This window comes from Haliotis cracherodii, unplaced genomic scaffold (assembly GCF_022045235.1).
Source record: "Haliotis cracherodii isolate W230 unplaced genomic scaffold, xgHalCrac1.p SCAF_12, whole genome shotgun sequence".
In the NCBI taxonomy this organism is placed as follows: domain Eukaryota; kingdom Metazoa; phylum Mollusca; class Gastropoda; order Lepetellida; family Haliotidae; genus Haliotis; species Haliotis cracherodii.
In genome coordinates, this window is record NW_027266267.1 from 16243954 (window position 1) to 16265812 (window position 21859).

General features: G+C 39.8%; 1 protein-coding gene across 1 annotated transcript in view; it reads left to right on the forward strand.

Annotated features, from left to right (window-relative positions):
- Positions 1-3644: 3644 nt before the first annotated feature.
- The window catches only part of LOC139457589 (uncharacterized), a 52504-nt gene continuing 34289 nt past the window's right edge, over positions 3645-21859 (forward strand). The window contains exon 1 of the mRNA XM_071238957.1: positions 3645-3909. Within this exon, the coding sequence (XP_071095058.1) occupies positions 3645-3909 (265 nt within the window). The remainder of the gene's footprint in view (positions 3910-21859) is intronic.

Below are 21859 nucleotides of genomic sequence, written 5' to 3' on the forward strand. Positions count from 1 at the left end.
GCCATAACCCACTTTGGGGTAGTAATGACAGCAATTCAAAAGGTAAATTATTGGAGGATTTTTTCATTAATAAAGACTAATGTATTTTCAATGATGGTTCTGAAACGTATCTCCATCCTGCAACTGGAACGTATTCTTGTCTGGACTTGTCAGTTGTCGATTTTGATTTACTAAGTGAATTTGAATGGTCAGTCCACGATGACCTTTGTGGAAGTGACCATTTTCCTACCGTCTTAAAATCTGTGACACCATCTCATGTACCTCCGTCATCGAGATGGAATTTTACTAAGGCCAACTGGGCTTCATTTGAAATACTTTGTACTAACACACTAAAACCTGAAAAGTTTCTGAATGTTCCTGACCCTATACAACTTTTCTCTGACGAACTGAATAAAATAGCTGAAGAATGTATCCCGAAGTCCTCCGCAAATCCTCACATTCGTAAACCATGGTTTACCAACGACTGCAAACAAGCTAGGAAGGCAAGGAAAAAGGCTGAAAAGTACTTTGGACGCCATCCTATGGTCCATAATCTCAATAAATTCAAAATTGTCAATGCTAAAACCAGGCGTACTTTTAAACAAAACAAACGCCAATCTTGGCCCAATTATGTGTCCAAAATTAATTCACGTACGCCGATGTCCAAGGTGTGGAACATGATTAAGAAAATTAAAGGTGAGGGTAATAAATCCAGCATACATCATCTTAAAAATGGCGATCAGTTGTTAACTGATAAATCAGATATTGCAAACAAACTGGGTAAAACTCCTCGTCTAACTATGTAACTAAATTTCAAAAATATAAAAAGCAGCAGGAAAAGAAACCTATTAATTTTTTTTCAGATAACGGGGAAAATTATAATGAAGTATTTTCCATTCATGAGCTCCATACTGCCCTTGGGCAAGCTCATGATACTGCTTCAGGGACTGATAACATACATTATCAACTCCTGAAACATTTACCAGAATCATGTTTGGAAACTTTACTTTTCATATTTGATAATATATGGACATCTGGAAAATTTCCTTCTTCGGTGCGTGATGCCATTGTTGTTCCTATACTGAAACCTTGACGGGATCATAACGATCCATCAAATCATAGACCAATTTCATTGACTAGCTGCGTTTGCAAAACCATGGAACGCATGGTCAATAATAGATTAACATGGTACTTAGAATCCAATAATTTAATTACAAATATTCAATGTGGATTCTGTAAAAATCGTAGTACCATTGACCATTTAGTTAGATTGGAGTCATTCGTTAAGAATGCCATTGTTAACAAACAGCATGCAGTGTCCATCTTTTTCGATCTGGAAAAAGCATATTACACTACATGGAAGCATGGCATTTTAAAAGATTTACATGACTTTGGATTGTGAGGCCGTTTGCCTCAATTTATATCCAAGTTTTTATCTGACAGACAATTTCAGGTCCGTGTGGGTTCCACCCTGTCTGATCATTAAAATCAATATCAGGGAGTACCACAAGGCAGTATCTTGTCTGTCATATTGTTTAGTATTAAGATTAACAGTTTATCAAAAGTTTTAAATGATTCTATTGATGGTTCGCTTTTTGTGGATGATTTTAATATTTCCTGTCGAGACAAAAACATGTATACTATTGAAAGGCAATTACAGCTATGTTTAAATAAAATTCATAAATGGTGTTTAGAAAAGTGCTTTAAATTCTCCAAATCTAAAACAAACTGTATTCATTTTTGCAGAAAATACAAACCTCACCCAGACCCGGAATTAATTTTAGATGACACGCCTATTAAGGCCCTCGTTGGCAGGTGTTTTATATAAGTTTCAATACATGTATTATATTTAACTATTGATAGTCACGATATGGCTGAAATAATGTGACTTAAAATTTTAACTCACTCACTCACTCCAGGACATACGAAGAGCATGTGGAGAGGCTGGAGCTCGTCATTAGAAGATTACAAGAATGTGGACTGAAGCTCGCCCCAAAGAAATGCAAGCTCTTTAAGAGGAAGGTGAGGTACGTTGGTATATTGTGTCTGCTGAGGGTATTGAAGCCGATCCAGAGAAGATAGACAAGATTCAGCACTGGTCAACACCATCTACACCAGAAGACATCTGGGAAATTCTCTGGATTTGCTGGATACTATCGGAAATTCGTCCAAGACTTCTCTAAGATCGCCAGACCTCTCTCAGAACTTATGCCAAAGTGTGCCACCAAGACGTCGCGGTCTAAGACATCCCAAACTGCTTGGAACTGGGGTCCTGTTCAAGAGGAAGCTTTCCAGGAGTTAAAGAACAGGCTTTCGTCACCTCCAGTCCTCGGGTTTGCTGACTTCTCAAGACCTTTCGAGCTGCACACTGATGCTAGTACCAATTGCCTAGGAGCAGTCTTATACCAGGAGCATGATGGTCACCTACGAGTTAATGCCTATGCAAGTATGGGTTTGAATCGATCTAAGCGGAACTATTCAGCACATAAACTCGAGTTTTTGTGTCTGAAATGGGCCGTTTCAGAGAAATTTCACGACTACTTGTATGGCAATGATTTCGTAGTAATGACTGACAATAATCCCCGGACGTATTAAATATCTACAACACGTCTGGCCGCCACAGGACATCGGTGGTTAGCTGCTCTAGCAAGTTACAACTTAACCATCAAGTACCGACCAGGGAAGAGCAACGTTGATGCTGATGTGTTGTCATGTTTGCCCAGCAAACACCAGTCAAGATGGAAGACCTGTCTCATGATGTGGTGAATGCTATCTGTCACAAGATTTGTGCACCTAATCTTGTTGAGAGTTTGTGCTTGTCTACAGAAGTGGTTCCAGGAAGTGAAGCAGATGTAAGTGCCCAGCTGAAGGACACATCCCTTGCTGTTATCATGGAACATCTTGAGAATGCCACGAGACCTGACAGAACTCAGTTCAAAGGAGACCCGGAGATGACTACTTTATTGAAGACATTTGCACATTTGACTTTGAGGGAAGGTGTGTTATATAGAGCCACCAGCATGGATGGATGTGATCAAGAACAGCTAGTACTACCTTCCAGATGTAGGATTTCATGATCACGTAGGACACCCAGGCAGAGATCAGAGCTTATCACTACTCAAGGAACGTTTCTACTGGCCTGGTATGACCAAGGAAGAAGATGACTACCTGAAGATATGTGAGAAGTGTCTGAAAAGGAAGGGGAACACATCCATCAGAGCCCCTTTGGTGAGCATCCAGACGTCGCAGCCGATGGAAGTGTTCTGCATGGACTTCTTGACTCAACAGTAACAGTATGTGTTGGTCATTACTGACCATTTTACCCGGTATCGGATACATCAGCCAAGACGACAGCAGAGTTGTTTTTCAATAACTTTGTCATCCATTACGGTCTACCCAAGAGGATTCATTCTGACAAAGGAGCCAATTTTGTTGGTAAGTTGATGACAGAGCTGTGCCTGCTGCTTGGGATCGATAAGTCGTCTACAACACCCAACCATACCATGGGTAATGGGATGTGTGAACGATTCAACCGGACCCTATGTGATATGTTGGGGACTCTGGAACCAGACGCCAAGAGGGACTGGAAGGCTCATGTTGGACCCTTAGTCCATGCATACAATTGCATTTGACGTGAATCTACCGGACATTCCCCCTTCTTCCTTATGTTTGGGCATCACCCAAGACTTCCAGTGGATCTAGCATTTGGACTTGACATGCAGCCAAGCAAGCCCAAGTCACTGCAGCAGTACACAAAGTCATTAAGAGATCGACTACAAGAGGCTTCACATAACAGCAAGGAAGCACAGCAGGATCAGAAGACCAACTTTGATAAGAAGGCAAGCGCAGCAGTTATAGAGACTGGTGACCGAGTTCTGGTTAAAACCGTCGCCTTTGAAGGAAGACACAACCTAGCAGACAGGTGGGAAGGTGACATATACACAGTTCCTCGTCAGCCGAACCCCTCCATCCATGTCTATGTGGTCGGAGAGGAGAATGGTGAAGGTAGGAAGAGAGTGTTACACCGGAATCTTCTTACTTCCCATTGGTGCACTCCCTGTACCGGATCCACCACCAGAACCACCGAGACCTATCCCGAGACCAAGAAGATCAAAGAGACTTGCTATTCCACTCGAGGAACCAGAGGATGACGAGTCAGAGATATATTTCCCTTCGTCTGAGCCGTCAGTGTCAGCTGCGGATACAGCTGATAGGCCAACTGAGGCTAGAGCAGAAGTTGAAGATTCTGCATTAGACGAAGATGATTTATATTAGTTGGAGACGCAGTTGTGACCCAGCCAGACCAGCCTGAAGATGTTTCAGCTGAGGTTGATCCTGCTGCATAGGAGACATCAGATGTGGAGACCACTGACGCAGATCCTGGTGCAGCCCCAGAAGAACCTGCCAATGTGGAAGATGATCCTGAGTCAGATGAAGATGTGCCGGCACAGCAACCCAGAAGATCAGGGTGAGTATGTCATGTCTGCAGTTCCGCATCCCGATTGGAGGAACAGAGCTGACTATCTCAGTTCTCTTATCAACTCGCTAACGACAGTACTGATGTACAGAATGCATTTCTCCCCCTTGTTTTAGGCAAATGATGAGGACATCATTTTCATGTCAGGGGCAAGTGTGTAGCAGGTGTGTATAATTGTATCTTAGCTTTGTTTGTAAATAAAACTATTTCAAGTTTTGTTTCTGTTGAACTATATTCAACAGAGGTGTGTTTGTTTGTTTTTATCCCATCATTCAAAGTCCAGCCCTCAGTGATCAATCCCAACCCAAGCTCTACTACATTCTTTGTTCAGCCCTCTGCTGATCAATCACATCCCAAGCGATCTGTGATTGGTAAAATTCAAACTTTACCTTCTTGCTCTGACTAACTCCATATTGACACCTTCACTATGCACTGCAATGGGAGTGTGTGTAGATCACCACTAAAGGTTAGTTAATAATTTATCTTTACTTCTAAATAGGATTAAATAGTAATCAAAGATTAGGCATTATAAATAAGCATCTAAGAAGTAATTATATTTACATTGAATCATACATTCTGTTAATGTTGATGTTTTGAATGAACACCCACAATACCCAGCTCCCTCAGTTCTCCTCCCCAACCCCATCGGCATCTATTCCAAATCTCAAAATTCCCAAATTCTATATAAGCAACCCCTAAAGCTCCCTCTTGGGTTGCACACACCACTTTCGCCCCTTTCAGAAACACATTAAATGGCCTGGCCGGGCCCGTGTGCAAAATACGCATCAGTCGGAAAGCGCATGTTAAATCTCCAAAGTAAATAAGTAAGTAAGTAAGTAATTATATTTACATTGAATCATATATTTCTGTTAATGTTGATGTTTTGAATGAATGTGTTTCAGAGACTGAACGTTAACCTAAGCAATATTGTATTTTAATATGATCTTGTATAAATGCTAAGTTATATCTACAATTATCGAAGTGCACAAACTATGCATTTTATTATTCATTTCATTGCATTTAGTCACTCTAAGTATTTATTCCTGCTCTTTCTTCTGCAGGACATATTGTAACGAAAATTTACAGAACTGATTACCCTAGCAGCAACCGGAACAGGATAGTACCTCGTTTTATACGGGTGTTTTTGCATCCGGGCCTTCTGGAAAAGTTGACTTAAGGCCGTGGGTGCCGCCCGATCTTTAGTGAGCGTCGGGCTCCGAGGGCAAGCTTGCCGGGATCTGTCTGTACACACAAGCGTTTTCGGTATGGTGAGATAATTGTATTAGTTTTTGCCCAGTCACACCATTTTAGTCTAGGTTATCATGTTTATCATAATGATATAGCGTGTGTTTTACGGTGACATTTTCTGCTAGAATCTATGTGCTAGTGTTATTTTGAGATTTTCCAAGTCTTTGAACCCGGTGTGTCAACCGAGTGATGTGTCAGATATATTCAAAGACTATGATTATGAAAGCGTTTAAAACCTACAGTGTTGCGGAATGTATTATCAACTTTGTTTGGACAGTAGCATTTTGATTTTATGAATCTCGAGTGTTGAGGCAGACTAAGTTTAGCTTTGAGGTTTTGCACCACTGAGAAGTATATTGAAGATTGAACGGCTGGAAAGCTAGCCAGATAGACTTACTCCAGGTCACCAATTATGTAATTTAAATACTGTGCCCGTCGAAGTTTGCTGTTGTGAAGCATTTTTCTTAGTTTAACATAAACTCAGTGTTTCCTGGCTCATTTGTACTGGCTGTGGTGATTTGTCTATAAGACAGATATGAATTTTGCTTGGTCCATCATTATTACACAAACTCCTCTTGGAACAATGTCTCCATATATTTCTGCGCATGGTTTGTAACCAGTTGTGACCGGACTTGAAACACATGTATCGTTCGATGTATCGTGACCTAGACTTGTAATAAACCACTATGTGGAACAATTTTGTAAATCGCTTACAATATCATGAACGGTGACATTTGAAGGGTATCACGTGTCACACCATTGTGCAACACATAGGGTATGTGAAGCCATTTTACTTAATATGTATTGTAAGCCATTTCTATCATTTCATCTAATAATACTTAGTAATGACAGAAATGATTGTATTGCTTTGATGATGATATGATATATATATATATTATGTTTTAATATGCATATACTATATTATCTGTTGTTTCTTATTACAGGGTGTCTATCGTGATTATAAATAAACATAAGCCTCACACCTCATAGACGTCTTGGTGTCATCTGTATAAAATAATGGATATAAATGTAAATACTTACTGTAATCACCAAGTAATCATAAAAAATATCAGGTCCCTGCTCTTCAGCGGGAATATGTTCAGTCCCTCTGCTTCTCGGCGGATGGGAACCTTTAGGCTTAACTTAATTCATGTCTGCTTTTCAGCAGAAACTTAGTATTTTGCTGCTGGCAACATAGTTGCCCATTGCTACTGCTGCTTTGTAACTCAAGTTGCCAAATATAAGTCATTATAAATATATACTAGCCACATAAAGAAACTGTGCACAGAGAAAATATAGATATAAGGGCACACCGTCCATATACTAGACACATAAAGAAACTGTGCACAGAGAAAATATAGATATAAGGGCACACCGTCCATATATGAAAGATAGGTTTGAACACAGCAATTATTGAAGACATTCAAACGCTCATGCACGTGCCATGTGATATGACGTCATTGATGGGGGCCTATGGACGTGCAATGTGTGACTGCACGTGCACCCTGTGTAGCTGTACACAGCATGTGCAACTCAAATTCGCTGTCACTTTGGAAAGCATGATCTGTGGTCATTCAAAAATTCAAAACTTCTGAGGACACAAGCATATCACAAGCAAATCATGCCAAGATTGACAGCTGCACAGCGTCATGAAGCCATTGGAATGATCCGAGCGGGATTGAGGCAACAACAGGTGGCAACACATTTCCAATGCCATCGTAACACGATATCGGCATTGGTGAGGCGTTACCAGAACACAAATGACGTTGCCGACCACCACCCGATTAATGACGCCAAGACAGGACAGATGGATTCGAGTTACACATCTCCGACACAGGTTCCAAACGGCAGTAACGACGTCCCAGACAATTCATGGACTGCGCCGTATCCATCCCAACACTGTCAGGAATCGTTTATGTCAGTACGGGATTCGACCACGACGCCCTGCCATAATTCCCATCCTGACACACCGTCATCGAGTCAACCGTCTATGATGGTGTCGAAATCATGTTCGCCAACCTCGAATATTGTGGAGAAATGTTGTCTTTACAGATGAATCGAGGTTCAACATTTCTCACAGTGACGGGTGCCAACGTGTCTACCGGCGTTTGGGAGAACGTTATACACGCACTGTATTGTGGAGAGGAACCGTTTTGGAGGTGGCTCTGTGATCATTTTGGGTGGGATAACAGCACGGCACCGAACCCCTTTGGTGGTTGTTCAGGGCAATCTCACCAGTGTTGGCTACAGAGATCAGATTCTGAGGCCTGTGGTCATTCCTTTCCTGCAACGTCATGGCCCGGGATTGACATTTCAACAGGACAACGCTCGTCCTCACACGGCTAGGGTCGCAATGGATTTCCTTCACCATAACAATGTCATGTTACTGCCATGGCCTGCAATTTCTCCAGATCTCTTCCCAATAGAGCATGTGTGGGATGAAATGGAGCGCCGTCTGCGTCGTCTTCCACATCCTCCAGATAACGTCCGTGACTTGGCACAGGATTTGAGGAGGATATGGCAGGCCATTCCCCAGGCCTTCCATGCCCATTTGGAGGACTCCATGCATCGCCGATGCACTGCTGTGATTCACGCACAGGGTGGTCATACCCGTTATTGACTTTGTGACTTTGTCGTTTGACCCCCTACTCCATCTTGATCTTCTGACGTCATCGTAACAGATGTTGTTCAGGTCCCGTTGACATTTTCTTATGGTCCGATCATTCAGCTGCTACAGCGTCTGCATCATTTTGTTCTTGCTGTGTTGTATTTCAATCCAGAATATATTTTCTCCGTGCACAGTTTCTTTATGTCGCTAGTATGGCAGGACTTGTTGGCTGCCCTACCTATGACCTTGAACCCAACATAAGCCTTTCGTATTTCTCTTGCCTTGTCAACTTTGACAAGGCATGTTACTTTGCATGGGGTGTTTCAATAAATGTCATTTATAATAATGGTTGCTGACCAACTGCTGTGACATGGGCCAATGGCCAACCTTGCTGAATAAACAACAATAGAGCTAACAGTAACACACACTCCCTTATATTGATCATAAACCAGTTATTAGACAATATGTTATTCAATGTTCGCAGTCAAACTGTGATAGACAACCCACTTACAAGCTGTATTATATTCAACCAATCATAAATCATAACAATATCGGTATCACCTGTCGTAGAGATGACGTTGTTTAACCCTCTGGATGCAGAGGGTTTTTTCTGACGCACATTTTCCTAAGATCGGAAAAGTGAAAGTTGTGCGAGAATTGCGCTCACGCGGCACTGGATCTACCTCTGGCTATAAAATTACGCAGAGGTGGAGAATATTAAATTTCCTATTTGATGGTGTAAATATAACTGCAAATATTAAACAGGTTTTAAAAAAAAACACTTCTTAGTGTTGTCCGAGAATTTTTTCTGCCTTGAAAAACAGTAAATTTATCCGCTTTTTATCGATACACTGATAAAAGTACTGTGCGACGATTTCTTTTATTTAGAAGCTTTACGGAATCTGTGAGCGAACAAAATACTGTCTAATATCTGAACGACATAACTATATATCAAATGGAGTTATATGCGTATGTATAACGACATACATGCAATGCCAAAAATAGCTTGCCGTAAATGACGAAAACTGATTTTTCTCTATGACGTCAAAAGGCGACAGAGGGGGGTTACACACTTACAAAGAAAAGGGGCATAACTCCGCTAAGCTTAGCACTAGTTTATTGTTACTCAGGCCACTTGGTGAGAATTAGCTGTGGGTAAGGATAATATATTTTCGTGGTGTTTTGTTCATGAGTAACCAAACTATTCCAACACAAATATCGATAAAGAAACTATATACGTTTAGTTGTTAAAAAAACCCAATAAGAAATGATGAAATCGTACTTTATAAAAAAGAGGTAATAGATAAATGGATGGCCCTATGATGTCTAACCTATAACTTAGTCCTTAGATTCCAACATTCTCCTGAATGTATAGGTGTAATTTGACTAATGTTGAACCATTCTTAATGGATCCTAGCCTTATCATCAAATGTAATGAAATACCAAAACAATAACACCATTCTATTTGACGTCATGGCTGGTTTTATGTCTTTCATAACGTCGGAGAAAGACGACACTGGTATTTTGAATTATATTATCTCCCCTACTTTCGTTCATGATATGGAAAATCTCGATGTGTAAAACGGATTTGACGCTTTTTCGATACAACATAAAATGACTGCTTTCACCAAGTAAATAATGTCTTGAATATTAGCTAGTTTATCGTGTGTCTTAATTGGACAAGACACGTACCTGTTTGGTGTTACGATATGGAATATTCATCTCGTGCATCACGTCCCAAATATGTCAATGGGACATCACGTCACTTCATGTACTGACTTCCGGAGTAAACCAACTTCAAGCAGACGCCTCCTGTGATCTTTGAGTTGTGCATCATCTCGAATACAACAAAACACATAACGAAACATTTGGCATCAAGTTACGTAATGAAATACACAAAAGAATATTTCAAAACAACCAAAATTATATTCAATATTGGACAGATATTGTTATTATTTCTCTTCATCTCGTCTCAGAATTACACACTAAAAGATGCGAAGAAAGGTCTATTGGTATAGAATTATCAGGATAATCGTATACAGTTGAACCAACAGGGTACTTTGCATTTGGTTTTATTTTTAAACATTATACAAATCCTGGAGAAAGAAAGTGAACAATTTAATATCCTGTGATCACAATATTGAAAAAAGAATGAACCCATTAATTATATAATGCAAAACGAGAGGATTAAATCGTAAATTGTTTGTGGCTAACACGCACCTGGCAAATCGTTAGATATCACTGTTCTGTGTATCAAACTACACAAAAAAAACCCACAATTCCAAGACCAAGACAATTCTTTCAGAAATGTGTGCATATCTTTTAACGAAAAATATTATCCATTTTGTTAAAGTAATTTATTCAGTTTTAGTTACAAAATATAATGAAACAGCTATTCAGAGACATTGAACTTATGATACTGACTATTACACATCCCAAGAAATACGTACATGCTGCAGTTACATTTACGCTTCATCTGGTAACACTTGTCCAAAGGAAAGAAATATCGTATTCGACACTAAAAACCTATCAATTGTTATGTAAACAATATTCAAACAAACAGAACATTATCAAAGGTTCGTTCATACATGTTGTGGCTTATATTTACGTATGATATTCTTTTGAACATTGACAAATATCCAAAGGGAAAGTAATTGTGTGAAAAAATGTATAAAACATATGCAAAATCTACATCATAACTGAAACTGTAAACAGCATGATACAGATCGTGTGCACTCTCATTCAAAGACCTACACCTCAAAGAAATTACCAAATATGTACAACAATGTTGCCGTATGACATCACTACCTGTGATCGACGTTTACAAAATGGCGTGTTCACTGTCAACAGTACGCGGGATTTTACGAGGGGACTTTCGTTGATTCAGGGATCGTATATACATAAATATGACATGTAAGTAATCAGAAACATTCTGACAAGCTATGTACTGTTATTTGTTGTTCTAATTTTCATTGAAACAAACCGAAATAGTCAGAAATTCCGATAAATACCGTTGTCGTTGTGTATGATTTTGCGCCAGTCATGGCGTCACACAGGACGGTAACTTTGACAATTTCTGTTGAAAATATCAAATCATTGCAATGTATCTATTTTAAATTCCCTAACTTTTCCTACTATTGTCTTCCCATGCCTATTCTGAAAATGTTGAGCCAATATCTTGAAAGAATAGACGAATGGATAGCTCAAAAAGGGCGAAAATGCAACACTGTGTAAAATATGTATTTTGCTTTGTTTACATTTCAAACAAGTGCAGTTTTTCGAGCACAGCGTTCGTTTTCACACCTAACATATTTTGCTTGATTTCATCCTTCCACTTTGTATTGGTGACAAAGACCATTGATCATTTGATTCTAAAATGTATGAGGAATTCAAGGATGTGTGTATGGCAGCTAAGTTTGAAATATACACGATGTTACAGGCGCCTCATAACCTCATGATTTTATTCGACTTCAAAGAGAGGGTTGTAGAGGAGGGACATATATATAGGACATTCACATTTTACTCATGCTTTCCTTTAACCCTCTTGGTGCCTGGACGTCAGTCAGCCTGCATACCTCTCAGCGCCGCACTGCGATGACGTCGCGATTTCAAAAACATATACATTGTATCAAAAGTGTTACAACGTCTTTATTTCTTCACACAGTGTAACCAAATTGTATGACATGCAAATCGAGTTGATTGTCTTAACAGTATCTAAAGTCACCAAATCCAAAAGATCTAAGCACTGCCTAGCCATCGATAAATGTATTGGTATTATAAGTTTCCTACTTTTCTACATTAATCGTAATATGGAAGTAAGACAGCCTTGAGGGGATTCAAATATCTGTCAGGCCTCGATTTGGGGAATTAGCTATTGGGAGCTAGCCTTGAAACAAGTGAGAAGAGAGATTTGAGTTCCTTAGGGTTTTTTCAAGCAAGTGTGTCATATCATTCAAGTTACACCAATTAACATATAATATATAAAGTGACGTACAATGATAATAATGATGATAATATGCTAACACAGTGTCCATCTAATAAAGGCATAATAATAAAGGCAATGTATTTAATATTGCAGTATGTACGGTAACATTCTACAACAGATGCAGTATTTCTTAACAGCTAAATTGAGTAGTCGTAACATTTTAATAGAGCATGTACGGTAGACTGCGCAAACTGCATAGATGAGGAACATGACATTTACTTATGAAAAGACGGTAAACATTAGTATTTGTAGTTTCAGTAATAATTATCACAAAATAATTTCGGCAAATACGGAAAGTAAATACTTGATCCAAATAAAGATACGAATGTACGCGGTAGAAGATATAGCTCGGTTTTAGTTAGTGTAATTATTAGTTTTAGTAGTGATTACTTTGGTGACTACGGTAATCAGTGACTGCGGCTGTGTTGCTATTGACAACGCGCATTTCCTAAATATATACGGAGCTAGACGATAACAGCTAATGGAGTGAATACGGTAATTGTATACTTAAACGATGCGCGTTTGAATGTACGTTGTTAAGAAGTATAAAGGAGGACTATAACAGTATTTAAATGACTACGGTAATGAAATTGTGGTATAGGTTGTGTTGTAGCGTAAGCAAATATATGAGGGACGGGACTCTTTACAATGTATTCAAATACTTGATTAATGAGGATAAAACCTAAGAAATGTGGAATGCGTTGTTATAGCCTATTCTGTAAGCGCACACGGAAGGTAAAGCTGCTCATATAACCTTTGATCGGTGGACTGTCGGAAAATATGGAATAACCGACCTACGTATAAAATAATTCTTGCTTGAAACAGTTGTGTTAACTCTAGGAACCGTTTCGTGACTAAGCTACATGTACGCTACGCTACTACACGGAAATATAAACTGTATACGCATCTGGCATTTTGAACAGATGATGTTAGACATAGAGGGGGAATATACTTATGGATGTCAAAATATAGGAGAGGACTATTGATGTCGTATATTAATGACATAAACTGGAGGTGCCCACGACGCATTACACTTCAAACGACACTGGAAAGTGCCTGAGTATTAAACGGTAAATAATATATAATGAGCAGTCATTTAGAACTTGTACACAGTAGAATGAGAGTAACAATAGGGCAGTAATGATTCAACTTAACTATAACATTTTCTAGACAATAATAACAATGAAATAAGAAGTTTAGTCATAACATCGGAATATTTAAATATTTCTTACCTTGAAACAAGAGAGGAGAGAGCTGTGAGGTCCTTAGGGTTTATTCAAGCAAGTGTGCTGAGGACCAACACCCAAGGAGTTATATACCCCGACAGCTCTACTCGTATCACATTAACAATTAATTTGAAGTTGTAATTTCGGTCTCTGTTATCTGTCCTAGGCTGTCAAAGTTGACTACACAAAAGCAGGTGGTAATAAAATAATATCAGTATTGCCTAACAAGAGTTTATTTTGATTACGGTTTTAGATAATGGTCAAAACATGCGCCAGCTGATAACAAAACATTTATCAAGAGAACAAGGGCCGGGGCGGACGAACGCGCCGACTTTATCTATGATTACATATCGTGAATGTTCGCGCGAATGAGCTTGCCAAAGAGCAGCCGTCATGGTCGACCAGTGGCGATAAAAACGAGAAATACTGGTCTAGCGACTTTCGAATTTTAGAATTTCCTAGTTTAAGTTTAATTTGTTAAAAATATAAAAAGTATAATGAAATATATGCACTGTAATAGAAGCACCCGAATATGGCAAGCAAAGTCAAGTAAGAGCCCTTGTTTGAAATCTAAATGTCCAATAATTCATATCATTGGCAAGTACATGTCCTAACAGTGAAAGACATATGACATTTATGTTGAAGTACTTATTCACAGATGATTTTCCGTGAGTTATATTTACCGATAAAAAAGCCCGATGAAAATGTGCGTGTTTTTGACGTCAGAACAAAATTGATGGAAGTGGTCGTGATTAATTCATAAGCAGACTGTTTCAAAGATTATGTCACAATACGAATGCCAGTTTGGAATGAAAATCTTGAAGAAATTCCGGTTACGTCCATGTATGTTTCAGTGACCGTTCTCTTTTATTAGTGATAAAAACAACTTTGGGGTAATTGACACCGTACATTTTCAAAGGACAAAATGTGAAAGATCGCTAAACAACCCTAACAATACTTAAATTGACATCGCTCAATATTGGACATCGTTATTATTTCTGAATAATTAGTAAGACCATACTAATGTAATACCACCCAAGAGTAAGTACATGTTGCTTCAATCAAAATTGTTGAGACGTTTTCATGGGCAGCAAATCTATTCAACAAACCTATTTTCGATCACTCGCAACTCGGGCGCCATATGTCATTGCTTCGTTGTGCAATCACACAGACCGCTTATTGATGCTCCGGGTGTCAAGATGTGTTGTTAATGGTTTAAATCTAACTTATATAAAGCTTGAAACGAGATGTGATTGGACAATTTTAATACTTGAATTGGAAAGCTCAAGAAGAGTCGAGTAGCTAGGCAATATTTAATACAAGGAAACGATAACTTGCACAGTACAGGTGAGAGGAGGCAATATTATTGTTTTACAGTACAATTATAAATAATATCTAGATTAAGTGAAAGGGAAAACTACAAAAATATGAATTAATTCTATTAAAAAGTGTCCAATGTATATACAGTTCATGTTCTCAAAACTCTGAACAAATTTGCTTCACTATGACCACTATGAAAACATACATCCTCGTCTCAGCATGTATTTCAAACTTGGCTGCCTCATCAAGACCTTTGCTCAAAATATACATGTGAGGCCAGTTTCTTTCATGTTGTTTTATAAATACGACTTAAGAAGTGTATTTACACCTAGGTATGTATATGTACAGTTAAGGACATACATGATAGAGATTTTCCAGGACTTTCCCATTCCATTCTATTCTACTGAAGGAAAAATTTGAAATAGACAATGATCGTAGGTAAATTTAAGTAATGGAATTATTTGTCATAGAAGGAAAAATATATTCTTGGTATTGGACTTCGAAAATAACACTTTATAAAACATCAAAACGAAATCACATTTACACTGAAAACATTTTGTCTTTCAGAAATCGATTATCTATATATTGTGAGTAGATCTAGTTACCTTCATTGTTAATGTTATAAATTGAACCATTAAACTTCTAATAGATGAAGCAAAAAATGTACAAATCTAGGTTGTTTAATATTGGATCCATTTTGACACCTTTCTCACTGTTAAACATTCCATTCCCTTACACAACTAAATGCACAGTATTTTCTTGGAAAGTCAAGCCTTCAAACAGATATGAAAAGCACATATGTCAACATACCAAAAATAGAAAACTGAGCTAAATATTTAACACGGTTAGTCAAATAATAAGCGGTCTCATTCACTCGTCGGCCACTGTGGATATTTTCCAGTCGTGATGTCCTAGATATGCTTTCTAGTTCAGTCAAAGAGAATATTGTTATTTGGAAACTGAAACCACGTGTATCCATTATACTACCACAGCATTAGATCAGCTGTTTCATGTGACGTCATCCACGTCACAACACGCGAGGTCAAATCACGCGCACCTGCACAGAAGACAAATTCACAGCGGCGGGAAATCACCGATCGTCTATTAACCTATTCGAATAAAATTGCAGATTGTAACGAAATAAAATAAAGTGTACTCATTGCTGATATTTCAGATAACATATCAAAAAAGAGTTGAAGACTTACAATAGATGATCATACGTCAATCGAGAGTACAGTGTATATCAATAATGTGTAAATCTAATATTTATATTTGATCTAATATCCATGGCAGAATGTTGGAAATACGAGCTGTCGTGTTATGATAATATATTCCAATTTGTGAAGAGATTAGTAATGTGTATTTGATGATATATCCCAGACAATTCCTGGACTGCACCGTATCCATCCCAACACTGTCAGAAATCGTTTACGTCAGTACGGGATTCGCCCACGACGCCCTGCCATAATTCCCATCCTGACACACCGTCATCGAGTCAACCGTCTATGATGGTGTCGAAATCATGTTCGCCAACCTCGAATATTGTGGAGAAATGTTGTCTTTACAGATGAATCGAGGTTCAACATTTCTCACAGTGATGGCGCCAACGTGTCTACCGGAGTTTGGGAGAACGTTATGCACGCAACTGTATTGTGGAGAGGAATCGTTTTGGAGGTGGCTCTGTGATGATGTAGGGTGGTTTAACAGCACGGCACCGAACCCCTTTGGTGGTTGTTCAGGGCAATCTCACCAGTGTTGGCTACAGAGATCAGATTCTGAGGCCTGTGGTCATTCCTTTCCTGCAACGTCATGGCCCGGGATTGACATTTCAACAGGACAACGCTCGTCCTCACACGGCTAGGGTCGCAATGGATTTCCTTCACCATAACAATGTCATGTTACTGCCATGGCCTGCAATTTCTCCAGATCTCTCCCCAATAGAGCATGTGTGGGATGAAATGGAGCGCCGTCTGCGTCGTCTTCCACATCCTCCAGATAACGTCCGTGACTTGGCACAGGATTTGAGGAGGATATGGCAGGCCATTCCCCAGGCCTTTCATGCCCATTTGGAGGACTCCATGCATCGCCGATGCACTGCTGTGATTCACGCACAGGGTGGTCATACCCGTTATTGACTTTGTGTCTTTGTCGTTTGACCCCCTACTCCATTTTGATCTTCTGACGTCATCGTAACAGATGTTGTTCAGGTCCCGTTGACATTTTTATATGGTCCGATCATTCAGCTGCTACAGCGTCTGCATCATTTTGTTCTTGCTGTGTTGTAATTCAATCCAGAATATATTTTCTCCGTGCACAGTTTCTTTTTGTGGCTAGTATATATGCATACACAATTTGTTATCATGTATCTTGTACCATCACATCATGTACCATGTACATTAGACTCATGGAAAATAATATTTCAGCAAACCAATCACAGTGCCATTATCACAGTTTCAATGAAAGGAAAAACAAATCGAAATCGAACTTTACAGCACATCGTATAGTATCCATAAGCAGTTAACCCAAATACAAAAAGGTATTGCTGTCATCATTGTAGATGTTATGTTGATGTTTTCAGTAGTTGTATTATGTTTGTATCGCGAGTACCATCGACAGAAACGGGGGCCGAGCTACCACTTGTGGAACCGACCTTGACACAATTTGTTTACAATATGGCGTCGACTCATGTTCTAGATGTCGTGGCCACACTTTTGAAATCACCTTTTGCGACAAAATGTGAAACAGTTAGGGCAAGTCACTCACACGGTCATGTAGTTTGAGCAATCACACATGACTCTTAGTCATTTCATATGAAGAAGTAGCAGTTATTTGTCTGAACGGGCGAGTATGTAGGACAACCGGTAGACAAGAAATCGCGGCACAGATATGATGCGTAAATCACTTCGGGCTTGGCCATTGAATGTTTAGGTTTTGATCATGTTCTTCATACACAGAACCACTTTAATATCAACGATCATAGCTATCTTTCAATTTCTTTGATTTGAATATTTTCTGTAAATCAGCATCATAAACAAAAAGACAATCTGCACTGTCGTTTCGTCTCTAGTGCCGTACTAAATCGCATGATACACAGTCGATAAACATATGCAATACTTGAACAAAACACTTCCGTGGCGGACTAAACATTAGTACTCTTATGCCAATAACTGTACAGTGGGGAAAAGTAAATCTTTCTGGGAAAGTGCGATCAGATTTCTTTTTCAAATTGGCTGTCTGATATAATAATAGTAAGGTGAATGTGACATGGGTGCATAATAAAAAACGCCTTCATCAGCATGAAGTTAAATATGGCAGAAAAAGATCGAGAAGCGCGGCAACCACTTTACAAATCTCGCCATATTTCGCAATTAGCACTGCATATAATATGAATTACACGCTGAGATGGTTATGGTGATGATGGTTATAATTTCATTCAATGAACGTCATAAATGTAATGGAAATATACACTGTCATTCTCTCATGTGTACCGACCATTCCGCCATTACCGATAGTCGATAAAAAATGTGGCACTCGCGAAGAGCAACCTCCCCGTAGTGAGTGCTGGTTAACGCTGATAGCTTTCCCCCGTGTGGACTCTGGGTAGAATTGCTGGTCGTAAAAGGCGACCGAATTGGGCAACCTGTATGCCGTGGGTTGCGCCCCTCTGTCGGCGGAGGACGGGATTCTGGTGGTTGAGGGCACTGGTTCCATGAACAGCGTTCCTTTGCCCAATACAACACTTTGACCCTTACTTCGCCTAGACGGGTGGTAAAATGGGCCCGGTTCTATCAATCGGCTGGTCACGCCATGTCCTGTGTATGAAACATGTTCATATTAAAGTATTGCAATTTATGTGAATGTTGGGTATCTATGTATGTATGTTATTAATGTATGATATAAACTTGCCTAGAGTACCATGCCAGAAGGCGGTGGCTCATGGGCCAATCTGGTACTATCAACCTCTGAGTTCTGTCTGTCTGTAATTTTTTGTCATGGGCCGACCTAGCCTGGCATTATATTTGGTAGACTAATTCAGCTATTCACGTTGCTTTTACTGGAGGATACCACCTCTGTATCCCTGGTGTTTGCATGTTGGAGATCCGGTGCAATAAAACATCGCTCTTTGTGGCACTCCATGGTGGGTGGGGAGCAGAGTTGCTGAATTATTTTCTTTCATCATGGCTCACCAATACCCTGGTTCAAACCGTTCCAAACGTAGACATATCGATCTAGATGAAACTGATCAAACCGGAAATTCATCTCCTGTTTGGGATTCATGGGCCCGATTTGTGGTCATAGAAGCAGCTAAAAAACAGCCAATAAAACTCAATCCCTTTGCCATTTCCAAAGCTGTATCTGGAATTTGTGGAGAAGTAAAGAATGTGACACGTCTTCTTAGTGGCTCGCTCCTTGTTGAGTGTTCACAGAGACAGCAATCTCTTAATTTGTTATCATTAACTACATTTGCCATATTGAGGTTGCTGTGTCTGTGCACAAAACTTTGAATTCTTGCAGAAGCATTGTTCGTGACAGAGCCAATTGCCTGTCTGACATGTCCGAACAAGAGATTATGGAAGAACTCAAACTCCAATGAGTGACAGCAGTCAAACGTTTTACGAGGAAATCAAGAGACGGTGACATCATCCCGTCAAGCACATATCTCTTTACTTTTGCACTTTCAGCACTGCCAAAGTCAATAAAAGCTGGGTATATCAACATCAGAGTGGAGGTGTATGTCCCCAATCCACTCGATGTTTTAAGTGCCAAAAATTTGGTCATGGCTCCAAATATTGTGACCATTCTTTGATTTGTCAGCGTTGCGGCGGTGGACATGAGAACACCGATTGTGATGCAGAAATAAAATGTGCAAATTGCAAAGGAAAACATCTGGCATCTTCGAAGCTATGTCCTATGTGGCAAACCCAATCCCAAATTCTAAAGGTCAAGCATGAAAATAACATTTCATTTCATGAGGCAAAGAAACTTGTTGAAAATACCAATGAATAAAACATATTCTGCAGGTGTTGCTCATTCCGCTCCACAAACCTCATCAATCTCTATTCAGACAGAGTTGTCCTGGGTAAAGTCAGATCAACCTGTCAGCATAACTTCAATCAGTACTTCAAATACATCTTCTACCCAAACTGTGAATCTCTCTGAACCAGTCAGTAAGGTGTCTGATGCTGAAGTGCTTGTCACTGAAGAATCTGAGGCTCTTGAACCAGATATTCAACCATTGACCAGAAAAGAAAGGAAAAACCTTAACAGAAAACAGACAACCAGGAACTCCTCACCTTCAGATATAATTGTCCATAACTCCTTTGATGCTCATGACTCAATCGTCCAACATAATTCAATGGAATTGTAGAGGATTTAGAAATAATTTTAATGATATACAACTTTTAATTCAGGATTTTAAACCATCAGCTATGTGTTTGCAAGAAACCTATCTTCAAAACACAGATAAATGTGATATCGAGAAATACACTCTCTCAAAAAAGAAACGCAACCCCAGTCTGAAAATATGAGAAAACCCTAAGAAGAAAAATATTGATTGTAAATACATTTTTTCTGATATGCACTTATACCATGTACAGTGTTTATTAACGTAAGCGCCCAAACACACCAATTTTCGTGCACAAGGGCATTTTATTGTTACTTTTATCATAGCGAGCAAAATTTTCACGTGGCCCATGCCAAAAGGCTCATGCGTGTGCAATTCATGGAAAGAGCAGTAGAAGTATAGGTTTATAAAAGCACGTGTTGATTAGCGATTCACTCTATCATTTTCACCGAGAGACAAGGTCGAACATGCCACGGTTGAGTGCTGCAGATCGAAATATCGCCATTGGTCGTATTGAGGTCGGACAAAGCTTTGGAAACGTTGCCCGGCACCTCAATGTATATAAAACAACGATTTCCCGACCTTTGAGCCGATACACCCAGTTTCATGCAACTGAAGATCCCCCCAGAAGTGGTAGGCCAAGGGTTACCACACAACCTCAGGATTGATTCATCCGGGTCACCCACCTACGTAATCTGCTAGCCACACCTACCGTCACTGCAACACAGGTGCCAGGTTTGAGAAGAATGTCCGCACAAACAATAAGGAACCGTCTACGAGAGGCCGGTCTACGTGCAAGAAGACCACTTATTGGACCTGTTTTACGCCACGAACATCGACGCCAACGACTCAGGTGGTGCACCAACGTTCGGATATGGACCCTCAGAAACTGGAGGCGCGTCTGGTTTAGTGACGAATCACGTTTTCTCTTACAACGCCGTGATGGAAGACAGCGTGTGTATAGAAGAGGAAACGAACATTTTGCCCCGAACTGTGTTCGGCAGGTCGACAGATTTGGAGGAGGGAGCGTCATGGTGTGGGGAGTCATGTCTTTCAACCAAAGATCAGACTTGGTGATCATTCGTGGCAATTTGACAGCCCAGCGCTTACATCCTCATCTTCTGCCGATTATCGACCAACAGAGGAAGCTCTATCAACACGACAACGCCCGGCCGCACACTGCTCATGCAACAGTGAATTTTCTCCCGAATTCTAACGTCAACGTGTTACCATGGCCCTCCCGATCACCAGACATCAACCCAATCGAACTTCTTTGGGAATATCTGGACCGACGAGTACGTGCACGTACACCGCCGCCGCAGACGTTGGATGCACTAGCCGTTGCACTGCAGGAGGAGTGGAGAGCAATCCCTCATGAAAGAATCCGGCGTCTAATCCGTTCTGTTCCTAGGATGTGTAATGCTGTGATCGCAGCTCGTGGTGCTCATACGACGTACTGAGAAAGACGCCCCCTTGCTTCAAGTCAATCGTAGTGAGAGAACTGTCGAAGTCTGGACTTAAACTTGCATAACTGTACTGCCACCATGCCAAATTTCATATTGTTGTCTTCAATAATAAATGTGTTATAATAACTTGAATATTGATATAAAAATCTTGAAAATATAGGGGTTGCGTTTCTTTTTTGAGAGAGTGTATAATATGTTTAATTTCT